Raw genomic sequence first — 15559 nt, 5'->3', positions numbered from 1 at the left:
GTGATTTTAGTGGACGGTTGACACCTGATGTCTTTTAGGCTTTGATGGATTCATATGAAACTGATTTCATTTATTGTGTTTTATATGGTCTGCTTGGGCGGCACTCCCTCACTGATGGACCCTTAGGCAGGAGTGCACAGGCACCTGGAGACAGAAAAGTTGAATTTACTTAAAGCAGAAGCATAGCATGCAAATATTTCGTTTAGTAGTTTGTTAAATGAACCATGAGAAAAGGTCGAAACCTCTTCTCCCATGGGAAAGCACTAAAGAAATAAGATTTTGGAGCTGCTGCATGCTGTTGTCAGGATTAAACTGAAGTAATTAAATTTTTAAACATTTTATTGAAACATTAATGTTTACAAATGTAAATCTTGTATAATGCTTTGTGTAAGATAAATATTGCTTTTATGGGTATATATTTAAAATGAATCATTTCAATTGAATGTATAGTGTACTTTTAATGTAGTTAGCTAGGTTTTATAGCCGGTGCTGTGCAGGCTTCATATGAAAGGTTAGCTTGTAGCTTGTAATAATTCTAATAAGAAGATCCATTATTTACAAATTATTTAAACAGAATATGTGTTAACAATAACTTATATGAAATTACTGATATAGGCTTGTAACTTTGTATTCCTTTATTGTTAAACTACAATTTAATACAGTTATTACAACAAAAAGAAAAAATATAGAGAGAAAACAACATCAATTTAAATTTTATTGGTTGTTATAAAAACTATTCCACTGGTGGCACCATTAAATCCTACTGAAATATGTCCCAAAACACAACAAAAAGGAATTTTGTAATTTTAATAGCAAAAGCCAATGGTTTCTTATTGGTTCCTTCAGTTAGTTTTAACAGAAACGAATAGTTTCAATTGTCTACTTCAGCTAGGTTGTTACTGATGTACAAGTTGTCAAATTAATTGTGATTCAAAATCATTATTTATTTACAAATTATTAAATTTTTAGACATTTGACAAGGAAGACATCAAGAATGGGTATACATTGCATACAACAATAAACAAGAAAATACATTAATGATAATAATAAAATAATTTAAATAAAATAATAATGAAAGCAATAATTAAAGATAAGCAGTGATAACAAATATGAAAATAAAGAGGTGTGGGTAGCACTTTATTTTACAGTACATGCACTTACCTTGTACATATATGGCACACACGTTGCACATACACCCAAATGCGTAGCACCCACCCCCGACCATCTACATGGTAATTAAATGGTATACTGTACTTACCAGTGGAACATACTTGCTAGTTACCATGCAACTCTAAACAAGCACTGGATAATACCAGATACATACTTATAGTGTAAGTATAATGTAACTAACAAGAAACACTACTGTACTTACACATGAATGTACAATTTAAGTATTGAGTAATTACAGGTAAGTGTGGGTTAATGACAGGTACTTACTGTATAGTGTACATATATGATAACTAATAACAAACACTACTGTACTTACAAATGGTATGTATATGGTAAGCATATACAGGCCAGTGTACATTAATAACAGCTCATATAATGTATGTGCACTATACTGTAACTAATGAGAAACACTACTGTACTTATAAATTGTTTGTACATGGTAAGTTTGTAGTACTTACAGGCCAGTGTTAATGAAAGGCACTTATAGTGTATGTATATGATAACTGATAACAAACATTACTGATGTGCCACTTTTGTACTCAGTATCTTTGTCCTTTATAATTCTCTTTAAACCAAAGCATTAAATACCGTAAGCAATAACTACTGAGTACATTCACTAGTTAGCATAGTAACTGCATGGGAACAGGACTGTAAAATGAAGTGCTGCATTTTACACAGTTATTATATGCACTACCCAGTACTTATCTAAAGCCACACAACAACTTACAAGTATGCACCACTGGCACAGCAAGTAATGAGACAATTTAATTACCAACAATTTTTATTTACCATATACATACAAGGCAAGCACACATACTGTAAAATAAAGTGCTACCGAGGTGTGTGTTTATTCTAATATGGTAAACCATATACATGAATTTCCACTTCAATCCCAATGCAATAAGAATTACAGAGTTACAGACTATTCAACCAAACTGTAAAACATTTTTTAATCAAGTCGCTTAAACTATAGGCTGCAAGTCAATTCATCCTACTATTATAAGTTTTGCCTTGTGATAAGTTCACATAACTTACTGTATAAAAACAAATTTAAATTGTTTAACTTAATTTGTTAAGTTAAAGTAAGATCAAAATATATGATATGAATTTTTACAGTGCAGTGAAGACACGGTCTAGAGGGGTGATCAGTTTGGTTCCAGCTGGAGACTTTTAACATATTTAGGGAAGGGCTTTCGAATTTTTTGTGTCAGATAGGCCACAGCTTGATTTAAATAAATTTTATTCACCAAAATATTGTTGTTGATAATTATTTCAAGATAACAGTTTTACAGTTTTAGTGGGTTGAGAAATCTTGAAAGTGAAAAATATTGTAAATCTAGTAAAGTTCTATAGATAAAAAAGGGCAATTTGACAAAGAATGCCAAATAATGCATTGTAATAATCTGTTAAATTGTTCTCTGATATCTACACTGAAGGTTTGTGGCTTTATTAAGTGCAAAAATGATCCAGAGTCAGTTTATGTCCATTTACAACCCTAGGATTTGAATGAAATGGTCTATTATTGCCTTATTTGAAAGGGTCATGAATAATAATGTTGCTCTGATTGGCTGTTTCTCCTTCAGTAGCTCTGTGTGTGTGTAAACAGATCTTATGTTTGAGTCTGTATCAGATGAAGAGACAGATTTTGAGGAATTGTTAATGGACGTTTCTGAGTGGTAAGTTTATGTTTTTTTTCAGTATAGACCTGCAAATCATAACTTCAATTCAATTCAATTCAATTTTATTTATATAGCGCTTTTCACAAGTGTTAATTGTTGCAAAGCAGCTTAACATGAGAAGATGTAGAGGAGAACACAGAAAATCAATAGATAATAAAAGAAGTAGAGAAAGCGGTTAAACCGTACAAGCGAGCATATTAATAATGTAACGTATACAGTAAAGTGCTAAGTTAAGCCAAAGTTGGCTGACTCTCCCTGGGACTAAAAACCCTCTAGGAAAAAAAACCCAATGGGAAAAACTCCTAGAAGGACAAAAACCCTTGGGAGGAATTAATATATATATAGAAACGGTAGAGATAGGAGGCGGGTAAGCGAATTAAACTGGTTTAGCCGGTGGTCGTTGGTCGGGCATCGGCTGGTCATCACGTTGAAGGACAGCCAGTGGATCAGTGATGCAATGATCTTTACAGCAACCGGAACTGGGTCTGTTTGTCTCATGGTCCTCGTGGTCGAGGACGAGACAGGGAGACAAAAACAGAATTCTATTAGCGTAGGGGCCGTTCGCATGCAATGCAAGTGTCATACATTATAGTGGTTCAAGTCGGCTCGGTTCCAGACAGGCTAACTATTGCGGCAATAGCATATTACCCATATGAGGTATGTGAGTGCTTTGTTCTAGACAAACTAACTACTGCGGGAAAAGTACATTTACTGGACATTTTATGTGAATGCTTTGTTAAAGAAGAATGTCTTAAGTTTAGATTTAAATTGATCGGCTGTGTCTGATACTCGAACATTATATACTATACTATTTTTATTTACTATATGTTTTGAGATGTAGAGCAACTGGTCTATAAATCCAAACACTGGCACCCTTTGTCTGTATGTAAAGACTCTTGAGTTCAATAAAGACAGTACAGTACTATTTTTCAGAGCAGTACAGGAGTACCCTTTGGTTTTATTTATGTTTGACAACCAGTTATACAGCACAAAAGAGTGTTAACAGATGATTGGTTAATTTCTGATCATATTGATGACATCACGTGGTCGTTGAAGACTCATTTTTCTTTACAAGGCCTTTGTGCTGATGGAGGATCTGCAGTATCATTTATCTACACAAAATACAAAGAATATTAGATATTTTGAGCACTGGATTTTTTAAGAACAAATGAAACCATTTCCTAACAATGAACTAGAAATTGAACCTCTATGCAACAACTTCATGATCTTATCGGCATCTTTTGCTGGTGTAATGTCTGTTAAAACAGGAAGGTCACCCGATGCATCGGATATTAAGAATGTGGCATTAGCCCCGCCCACTGCAACTGAAAACAAGGACAGATTTATGTAAGCTGTTAACATCACAAAGGATCACTGATGACATCACATTTTCATTCACTATTATTGAACCTTTTGACATCACCACTTACATCATAATGTACTCATGTAGTCCGACTTTAAATCTGGTCTTTATTAATTAATTTAGGTTGTGCACAATGGCATTGATTCAATGGATGTCTGGGGTTGGAACCTGCAGCCTTTTAAGGCTTCATTGGTCGGTCTCAGTAAATGTTGTAATTGATGTGCTCACGGCTTACTTCTGATGCAATTAATAGCAACTCTAGATATGTTTAGGCACAAATGGCACCATTTCCTGATATGGGTAAAGTTCTAAAACCACTAAGTAACACAAATCTGCTTACCAGTTTCGGTCTTCACAGATGAGGCTGAAAACTCAACAGATTCCTTGATTTCCACAGCTTGTGGCTTGATGGCGAGCACAGAGACATCGGCAGCGCCCTCTAGCAGAGCTCTATAAGTGTTGATCTCTCTTTCCAGTTGAACTTTGGTGCTCAGGAGCAGCTGGTAGTCTCGACTTTGCTGTATCGCACTCTCACGGATGGACATGAGTTCCCCTTCCAGACTTCCGGCAAGGTGACTCAATTTAAACAACTGCACCTGATAGTGACCCTGAACTTCCATCAGACGCTGCTCTAGGTTGGTTTTCTGTAGAGAGGAGACAATGTCAGCACTACACACCACTTATCAAAACAATTAAAAAGTATACACATATTTCATGCCAATAAACTTTGACAAATCCAAAGCCTTCTCTAGGCAACAAACAGGAATATAATGTTTACTGCGTTCATTCAAACACACATGCAGACCTCTACAAATATGGAGTCGTACTGCGTCTGCAACCCAGACATCTGTTTGCGGCTCTCTGTGATCTCAGTACCACCAGTGACCGTCGTCTCGGTGACAATCGCAACCTCTGCGGTTTTCTTCTCCAGCTGAACACAAGAACACCAGTCAAAATAAAACAGGTCTAAAATAAGTGTGTGTTGTGTATGTTTGTGTTTGTTTACATACCTGTTTAGTGTACCATTGTTCTGCCTCCCTGCGGTTCTTCTCAATGACCATCTCATACTCGGAACGGATCTCAGCCAGCACTCGTGACAGATCTGTACTCTCCACCTCCTGCACATCCACGGTCACTGTGCCTGAAATCTGCCCTCGAAGTCCAATCATCTCCTGAAGAATTGAGGTTACAGGACAGAATTCAGTCAGTCGGGTGACACTGAACAATTCTCTTAAAGACCTCACGGAGGCTTTAAGATTTTAGACTTGAAAAATGCTTAGGGTGGTTTCCCAGACAAGGATTAGCTTAAGCCAGGACTAGGCCTTAATTTAATTAGGAAATATAACTAGTTTTAACAAATATGCCTTAATAAAAACATTACTGGCCTGCATTTTGAGGCAAAACAAAGGGCACTGATGTATTTTAAGATATGTCAGTCCAAGTTGTTTTCAGTTTGGACAGCTCTAACATTTATTTTAGTCTAGGACTAGTTTAATACCTGTCCGGTAAACTGCCCCTTAAAGTTTGGTTTAGATCAGGGGTTGTGAATCTGGAGTTATGGAAGGTTACTGTCCTGCAAAGTTTAGCTCTAACCTTAATTAAATTAAATTGTCTTTCATTTCCAAATAATCTTAAACTTAAATTTCAGGTGTGTTTAATTAGGGTTGGAACTAAATTCTTTAGGACAGTGGCCTTCCAGGACCAGGATTACCCACCCTGGTCCTGGAAGATAATCAAGGTTGAACATATGAAGTTCTCTCACCTGCTGGTATGTATCTTTGACATTTTTGAGTTCACTTGTGAAGACATTGACCTCATGCTGTAACACATCAGTCGTTGTCTCATACTCTTTCTTGAGAACTTTCAGATTGGCTATGTCTGCCTCCACAGATTGACGAATGCCCAACTCTGTCTCATACCTTAAAAACAGTTAGGAATGCTCATGTACATACATTTCATTAAATCTACATATCACCTATATTTAGTTGAATTAACTTGAAAAATAATAAATTTCTCTTGTTGTAAAGATGTTTATTGATTTTGAAGCTGTGTTAAAGTTTTTTGTGCCACACAAACTTACTTCAGTCTGAAGTCATCTGCAGCCAGTTTGGCATTGTCAATGGATAAAGTAATATTGGTGTTTTCTTGAATAAGAGACAGAATCTGAAAGACAAAAACATCCACAGTATTAACTTGGCACATTATGGACATTTGGAAAAATGATCAGAAATCAAGTTAGGTCACCTGTTCACGCAGAGGTTTGATCTGCATTTGATATGGCTCAAAGTCATGGGTAGTTTGAACTCTATTGAGGGTGAATGATCTGAGTTTCTCATTCAGCTCACGGTTTGTGATCTCCAGACGTTTCACCTTATCCAGGTAAGTGGCAAGGCGATCGTTCAGAACCTGCAGCTGCTGCTTATCACTGACAATGTTTGCCATGTTATCCATGAAAGATCCTCCACCTGACTTAAAAGCAGCCGAGAAAGAACCTCCACCCAAACCTCCAGCAGCTGAAATGGAACCTCCGGCTATTTTTAAACCAGATGAGATGGCCCTTCCACTCGCTGCTCCTAACCCAATGCCAAACCCAGACCCTGACCCTAAACCTATCCCAGCACTGCCATGCAGACCGCCGGCCATCAAAGAGTGACCATAAGCCTGACTAATTCCACCTCCATAACCTCCATATCCATATCCATATCCTGCTGCAGCTCCAGAGGTAGAATAAGCCCTGGACACCTGGGAACGGCTACTGTGGGCCCTCACAGAAGAGCTTCTAGTCTGAGACATGACTTTAATTAGAGCAAGTTTTCACAGCGAGCAGAAATTATTTCTGTGCAGGGCACCTGGTGTCTGCTATGACTATTGGTGATGTGGATGGTGGCAAAGTTTAAAGCATTTTATAGTTGGTTTGCTCATGCACCACTCCCATAGAGATGGGCCCTTGGGCAAGAGGGCACAGCCACCTGGCAACAGAGCAGCTTTACTAGCTTCAGGCAAAATGTGCATTTACATTTATGCCATTGGCAGATGCTTTTATTCAAAGCAACTTCAAGGTGGATTTACGTTTTCTTTACCTTTACTTTTTTAGCAGACTCAATTGTTCCTTGAAGGTAGTGGTGGACTCAACTTCATTCCACCATAGGAACAACATGGGTTGTTTTGTGTAAGTGATTTGGTTCCTCTTTGTGATGGAACAAGTAGGCATTGTTTATTTATTGAGAGTAAATTGCAGGATGGCACCTGCAGGAGTGAGTTGAGTTAAGAGAGTGAATTGTCTGTTACTGTCCTACCTGCTGAAAAATCCAGCATCAAACCAGCATGGGAATTATGCTGGTCTATGCTGGTTTAGCTGGTGGTCACCAAAACACAACATATGCTGGTCTTGCTGGTATGCTGTTTTTTTTCAGCAGGGGCCAGTGTCTCTTTTAGCTAAATTGAAGACCAGAAATGCTGCTGGGGCTTGGTCACACTTGCTGGAAGGCCAGCCAATAGGGCATTATAGTAGTCCAGTCTTGATATAACAACAGCTTGGACTATGATCTGCATGGTATACTTATAGTTGAGTGGTGTGCAAGGATTAAGAGAAGCTTCATCTTGGCAATGCTGAATTGAAGATCACATTCCTTCATCCATGAAAATATGTCTAGAAGACATGCAGAGATATGAGCAGAGATGACATGTAAATTTGCATGTTGTTTACATAGCAATAGTATGAGAAGTAGGGTTGCCATCTGTCCCGGATTAGCCGGGACGTCCCGTATTTTCAACATAATTTATTTGTCCCGTTTTTTGACTGCTACACTTGATCTAACCATTGACTGATTCAACAGGCTTCGACTTCATGTGGCGCCACAACGACAGGCAGATAATATCAGAATCCCGCGAGAGGGATTCGAGAAATCCTACAGAAGTCACTATCAAAATGCTCTCGCGGTACTTTGATGTCATCCACTGTCAGTCCTTGCGGTGCCACAAGCAGCAGCGGTGCTGATCACGACACCTTTCATCCAATCACAGATCCCCAGCACATTTAGTACACGTTTAAGAGGGTCAAATAATACGATTTTATGTTTGCTTTTTTATATAGTCGGTTACTTAGCTGTTTGTATAAGATTGGCATAGTTACAAAGTTTGGTCTCAATTCTGAAGAGATCGCTGATCCAGACCTGTCTAAAACGCATCAATCTGAAGGATTGAATCATTTTCAACTTTACTAGGACATTTTGGTGCTTCTGATTCTGTAAGTGTGTTTTAATTTATGTTTTTCATGTTGACCCTGTAAGATCAAATCTTATAGAATCTATGTTAGTTTAGTTTGTCACAAGATTAAAATGATGGGGATAACGTTTTATTTACCTTTAGTGCGGTAGTCACAAGTGTTTTGTTTTAGACAGGTAAAGTTAACTTAATGGTTCAAAAGTAGCCTTACTATGTTAAAAGTAGGCTACCTGCTGTAAATTAACAAACTATTAATAAACCTACCATGTATGCAGGGCATAAGATTTTTAAATTAATATTTAATTAGGAGATTAGCTATCATTTTGACAAATGGCAACCCTAATGAGAAGCCATGTGCCCAGAACTTAGAAGGCAAAAGTAATCCCTGACAAACTCCAGTGATCAACTGATGTGACCTAAATGCTTCTGCTCTTCAAGATGCCTTGAAGGATCTGCTTATATGATCTGAACCAGCTGATTGGGTGAAAAGAGAGTGGAAAGCAGGCTCTGGTGGTTTACTGTGTCAAAGACAACAGAGAGGTCAAGAAATTAAGAACAAATTATAGGAAGTAGGCTCTTGCCTGCTGTAGGTTTTAACAACAGATAGACTGGCAGTCTCCATAGAATGTCCTATTTTAAACCGGATTGTTGACTGCTAGTGAGTTGTTCTGAGAGAGAAAAGTAAATACCAAAAAAGTTGGTTAAATACTTCTCTATCTAGAGTCTTTGAAAGAAATGATAAGAGTCTGACTGGTCTATAGTTCTTATGCATGAGGGACTGATTGTTGTTTTTTAGCAGTGGGGTTACCCGAGCCTGCTTGAATGAGGTAGTGATGGTTCTTGTAGTGATGGATGTGATTATAATATGTGTGAGTTGGGGCAGACTTGACAGAACAATAGTTTGTAAGATATGAGAGGGTATAGGGTTGTGGGGACAGATGGTAGTTTGAGTAGAGAGAAGAGTTTTAGAGTCCAAGGCTTTGAACCAGTTCACGGAACGAAAACAAAAACCAGAGACTTTTAATGTTTTGCAAGGAACAGAAAGAAACCAGAAACTTTCAAAAAAGATATGTTCCGAAACAGAATTGTTTATTTAAAATAATGGTAACCGGTTAATACCGTTATTTTTACGGTATTAAAAGGCACTAAAAGTGAGCAATTTTCTGTATGCATAGACGCACATGTGGTTGAATGTGTCCGGTCCAACTTCAATCATACGTGATTATCTCTATGCCCTTCAAAGATCTGAACTTTTGATGTATAAACTTGGGAGAGAGTTTTGCTACTGTTTCTCCTACTGTAGTCCATTAAAATACATTTGGTGAATAAAGCACTGAAAAACGTAATTTTCACTTTATGTGGAGCGACTGTTTATGTTGCATCCTCTTTCCGAAGCGCCATTTGGAATTCGTCCTCCGTCTGTGCGTGTGCACGTGTTTAAGTGCACTCAAAAGTGCATACACCGAGAGACGCGTTTCAAAAAGCAAGCGAGCAATCTTTCTGTTCTTGACAGGACACATACAAACCAAATGATCTCGAAATACCACAGTATTCGTTTTCTAATAAAAACATTTGTTTAAGTTGTTTGCCAATAAATGACATGCCGAAATTGTCTTAATTCATGTATAATGCTGAAACAAATGTAGGCATGTCAGAATTACAGTTATGCCACTTACATAATATAGCCTTTTTTAATGTTTGATGACAAGATAGAGAAAATTATGTAAACTAATAATTTAAGATTAATGTCCTAATGATCAGCCTACTTATTTGTATGTCCCACAGCTGACATGGAATGTTATTAACCGGTTCGAGAACTTTATTTTTTTGTTCTAACCGGTTCAGGAACATCAGTTTAAAGTTGAACCGAAAATCGGAAACGTTAAAATACTGTTTCTGTTCGGAACGAACCAATTGGGAAAAAAATCTGGTTCAAAGCCCTGACAGAGACCTCATTCTCTGTTAGAGGAGAGAAAGAAGTGAGTTGTGAGTGGTATGAAGATAGTGAGGGGTTGGGGATGCATGGTGCAGATGGCAGTCACCATGTTTGTGAAAAAATAGCAAAGTCATCTGCTGTGACCAAGGAAGTGGGGAGAGATGGGGAACAAAGAAGAGAGGTTGAAAATAGTTGACGGGTGTTTGGAGTGTTGTTAATCTTTTCAAGCTAATTGACTTTGGCCATTGAGATGTTAGTAGAAAAAGAAAAGAGCAGAGATTGATATTTAATGGCCTCTTATTGAAATTTGGGTCAATTATCTGTTGCTCTTAGCTTGTTCCATTGGTTACAAACAGTCAAGAGAGCCAGGGTCTGGATGGTGTGGAAAGTACTGGGCTGGAGGTCAGAAAGCAGACATCATCAAGACAGGATGCTTAAGTTGTACAAGGGCCATTGGTAGCTTCTTCGACATTGAGTGGAGCAGTGCACTGGGTTGTGGTGGTGCAGAAAGTGAAAATAACAGATTCAAAGCAGATGGTAGAGAGAGAATGAAGGTTGCAATCGAAAGGCTCAGGGTTAGGGTTGTAAGAGTACAGGGAGAGTGACCCTGAAGGAAAAGAGGACAGCAGCAAGTCAGGTTCTTCTTAGTTGATCTGGGGGAAATGATGACAAAATTGATTTTTTTTAAGGATTAGTGATGGAAAAGCATGGTATTTGTCACAGGTCGGAGCGGACCACAGATGTCGTGAGTCTCGCCCCTTCCTTAGTTTCCACCTCGAGGAGGTCCCATGAACACCCCAATGACCAGACACACGAAGGAAGGTAAGTATAATTAAAACAAACTTTATTTAAATTATTTAAAAGGTATTCAGGGAAGGGGGAGGGGAATCTAAAATCTATCTCTCTGGTCCAGAGAGTGGCAATCCGAGTCGCTTCTGACTCTGTCACGGGGCTCCTAGGTAAGTCTTTAGACCGTTCGTTTCCTGTCCCTCACGTGACTTAACCGGGTTGTTCACAGCAGTGTCTCTTGTGTTTGTCCTGCAGAGGGACTGGCGGTGGGGCTCTTCTCGTTCCTGCACGTACAGAAGGGTAAAAGGGTAAGTAACACTAGTGGGTAGGTGTAGGGCGTACCTGACGCTGTTTGCCACATGATCCGGGGCCTGCTGTTGGGGACACTTGGACGATCCACAGGTAAGTACGTGCAGGATGACCAGTGGGTGTGCAGACGGATGTATTGGGGGCTTCAGAAGGTCCGCATTCCGTCTGCCTTTGGCAGAAATAAGTTCGCCCAGAAATCGACCACCCCCTTCCAGTCTCTCACTGCACTATTTATGTGCCTCCTGTTCATAAGATCGCCCAATCGTGAATCGCCCCACTCGTTTCCACACCTGTTGTGAATCAAACCCCATTTGGGTTGCCATGGAGCTCCCGGAAGTGAGTGGTGTTTGCGAATCATGGTCCGGGCGGAACTAATCTTCCTCACTTCAGGTTCCGCCCTTTCACAGTCACTCCGTGACATATTCAAACAATGAGCTATTGTGTCGTTTAAACAACAGACAGCATCAAGTTTATTAGGCCCATAGTTGGAAATTCATTTTTGTGCTTGGGGGGCACCCACCCACAGACCAGGGTACAGCGGGGGTACTTTGAGTTATCTTTCACATCTTTTGAACAGAAAATCAAGTGTTAGTCTGCTACCTGAGATGCAGCTTTCTGGATGTGAACTTCAGATGCAGGTGTACAAGAAACCTCTTAAACAGAGTGAGAGTACCCCTTTATATTTTTTTTCATGTCATGTTGCTTTTGAACATTTAAATTGGCAAGGTTTTTAAACAAGTTAAAATTATAGTCACCTGATTGGGCAGGTGGCAGTTCCATCAACTGTCTCTGGCATTATTCACACCGGCAACAGACCACTGGGCACTACTTATCGTCATGACCTGTGGGGACCATTTCTGTGATCTGTATGTTAAATAATAAAGTATAACTTACTTTTGACTGAGGGTTTTTAGTTTAGTATAATATAAGTACTGGCGTTATCTCACAGGGTTCTACAGACATTGAGGTGCACCAGGTAACTGCCTGTTTCTGTAGGTTGGCTGTGGAACATGGCATGGAAAAATGGCAAATATTACAAAAGCAAAAAAAACACAACACATGAGAAAAGTCAGAATCCTCTTCTACTTTAGAAAAGAACTGTGTTTAACTGAGTCTAACTTATTATCAATTACTGTATGAACTGCAGTCACTCTTCAAGAAACATGCTTTAAACATTTTTTGTTGGGTCTAGTTATAAAACAATAAAACAAAAACCTGCCGTGTGGTGCACCCATTGGAGAGCACCTGTCATGTGTCAGGTTAAAGGTGATGTATACGTTTATATCGTTCTATTGCTTAACCTTTTCTTACTTATGAAATAGTTTATAATTAGTTTATATTAACAGTCTATTTTATATATTGGTAGTTGTTAACTGTTCCATATAACGTGTTTTAACACATTTAAATCTTCACTGCGATTCTCCTATAAAGCAACAAAGAAAAATAGAAAAGTGTTTGCAGACATCATGAAAGTGTGCCCAGTTTTCTGCCACCAAATAGAGAGTGCCATACAAAACGAACAAGTGTCATGCGTTTGCTCTTTTTCTCTCATATTGTAACTTCATCAAGATACTCCAAATCCAAATGTCTGATCGATTCAACCTCCATATCCTCCACTTCCCTAACTAAAATAACTCACCTAAAGGACATCACTGAAGAGCTTCTAGTCGTTAACCAGATTTCATCGAGTTCACCTGATGTCATTCAAGGTTTTGATGAATTTGTGGGAAATTGACAAAGTTGAAGTGTCTGCTTCAGTGATGGACCCTTAGGCAGGAGTGCATAGACCCCCGCTGACAGAGAAGTTTAATTTATTTAAAACAAAATCACATTATGCAAATATTTGAAAAGTAATTTGTTAAAGATCCATGAGAAAAGTTAGAAACCTCTTCTCCCATGGGAAAGGAATTAATCATTAATGCACATTTAATGCACAAGTTGAACTTGTGTACTAATCATATTTTAAACATTAAAATATTTCATCAAAGCTTTGTGTCAGATAAATAATTGTATTTAAAGCTTGTATTGTAAAGGCTTTTTAATGTGAGCCACTGTGATAATGATAATAATAATAATCTACAGCATGTCATTTCATGAAGCCTTCTTTCTGTCAATATTGCTTTAATATGGCATACGTGTTTTAAATTGTGCTAACTTTGCTCATTTGCTTTAAAAACGTTTTATTCTAGTCCCAGTCCAACCGAGACGACGTAGCACAGTTGATCTCATTGTCTGTATGTCTCCAGTAGTAAGATTGGAGGTTATCAAGACAATCTTTAACAAGTTAAGATTATGACACTTACACGTTTTGTCCAACAAGATAATCTTTACAGATGAACACAACATTTATTATTATTGTTGTCTAGTAAACACATTTATGTATTAAAGTTGTTTTTATCTGTGAAGATTAACTTGTTGGACAAAACATGTCAACTTTTGTTAAACACAGACTTCTGGATTATATCACAAAGAATAAGCTTTATGGGGAAAATGATTTGGCTTTTTAGTGAGGGAACAAGTGTCCCGCTAACTTCCAGAGTTGGCCTACAAAAGTACGTCATCCCTACTCAATATCCTCTTGGGGTCATTTGACCATTTTCTTCTTTTATATTTGCCATTGTTCAACAAAGTTCCTTAAACAATTCAGATTAACTTAAAAAACAAATGAAATAATGGCTTCTTTGATTAGTCATTCTAAAACAGAATAAATATTATAGCCTTTTTTTATTCAACATTGCTTGTGAGGGAGTCTGATCATTTTGACTTCCTGTTCAGCTTAGCCAACCAGTGCATGAGAAGAAAAACAAAAGTGTCAAAGCAAAAACACAAAACACTTTTCTTAGTAATTTTGCACCTACTATTGCATGGCTGACAACTAATTAGACATTACACATTTAATGATTTCTTAATACATGAAATGACATTTAGAAACTGCTAAAAAAGATGCAAGGAGAGTAACATTTTGCCAAACTACAGAAAGCGCAAAGGGACAAAATAAATGACTACAGTTGCATCGGTGCACCCACAAGGGGTCCTCAAACACCACAGAATAAAAACGTGAAATTAGTTTGGTTAGTAACATTCCTTTAAAACTCTATCACGGTTCTGCACAGAACTAACTTTAGTAAGCCTGACATTTATGATAATTAATGTCATGAATCTTCAAAGATAATTCAGTTTGAACCTTGTTAACATATATTTCTAATGTATTTGATGTATTTTAAGGGCAACAAATACATTACTAATTTTACAACCCATATGGCTATATATATATATATATATATATATTTCCTGTTCAAAATAAAAGTTAGTAAAGTATGTATGAAATATATTATTTTATAAAGTACATTTTTGCAGTTGAAAATATACTTAATTTGAACCTTTTCAAACCCGTTATGTATACAGGTTTGTACCATACAAAGTTCTTCTTACAAATTCCAATACTTTAAAATATATTAAAATTTCAAAATATAAAAAGGCCAAAAAAATAAATATTTTTAAGCATATTTCAAAATATATTTCCATAAATTTTTTTTTGGCAGTTTCTGTTTTGTCACAAGCGAAAAATTAGTTTAAGAAAATGTGGCAGATTTTTTTTGACTAGAGGAAGGGGACCAATCACAGCGCTCGTAGTCCACGTAGAATTGACACGTTGTTACATTTTTGTAGATGTGCATGTAAGGCTATGTAGCTATGGTGCAGGTCTGACACATAACTATAAATCAGGCTTTACTATTACTGTCACTTCTCATGTTATTTCCTTCTTAAAATTAATTGCTTTGTATTCTTCAATGTAAGCTGCTTTAGATAAAAGTGTCTGCTAAATAAAAAAATCATGTAAACGATCATAATAATAGTGACATTAAGTGATGCAGTTGTGGAGAGATACAGTACATGTTAAAATGTTCCCTGATGAAATACTGTATGGGGGACAATTTGGTTTTCATTTGCTAGTTCTTTTTTGCATAATTTAATGCAAATCTTATATATTGTATAATTCAAACTGTGTTCATACCAACACGTATGCAGACCTTGAGAAATGCGATGACAAGGTGTGTCTGCAACCCCAGCAACTGTTTGAGCATTTCT

The 15559-nt window shown here is 37.5% G+C and overlaps 1 protein-coding gene across 1 annotated transcript; it reads right to left on the bottom strand.

Moving 5' to 3' along the window:
* Nucleotides 1-3772: 3772 nt before the first annotated feature.
* On the bottom strand, nucleotides 3773-7098 carry LOC141363560 (keratin, type I cytoskeletal 19). Its single transcript, XM_073866431.1, has 8 exons — nucleotides 6457-7098; nucleotides 6293-6375; nucleotides 5975-6131; nucleotides 5223-5384; nucleotides 5018-5143; nucleotides 4553-4856; nucleotides 4083-4174; nucleotides 3773-3962 (listed from the first exon to the last, which is right to left on the bottom strand). The coding sequence occupies exons 1-8, from the start codon at nucleotides 7003-7005 to the stop codon at nucleotides 3954-3956; spliced, it is 1482 nt and encodes a 493-aa protein (XP_073722532.1). The 5' UTR covers nucleotides 7006-7098; the 3' UTR covers nucleotides 3773-3953.
* Nucleotides 7099-15559: the final 8461 nt, after the last annotated feature.

This window comes from Misgurnus anguillicaudatus, chromosome 3 (assembly GCF_027580225.2).
Source record: "Misgurnus anguillicaudatus chromosome 3, ASM2758022v2, whole genome shotgun sequence".
Classification (NCBI taxonomy): Eukaryota; Metazoa; Chordata; class Actinopteri; order Cypriniformes; family Cobitidae; genus Misgurnus; species Misgurnus anguillicaudatus.
Note: the sequence above shows the minus strand (reverse complement) of the source record. Positions and strands in the feature narration are given on the sequence as shown.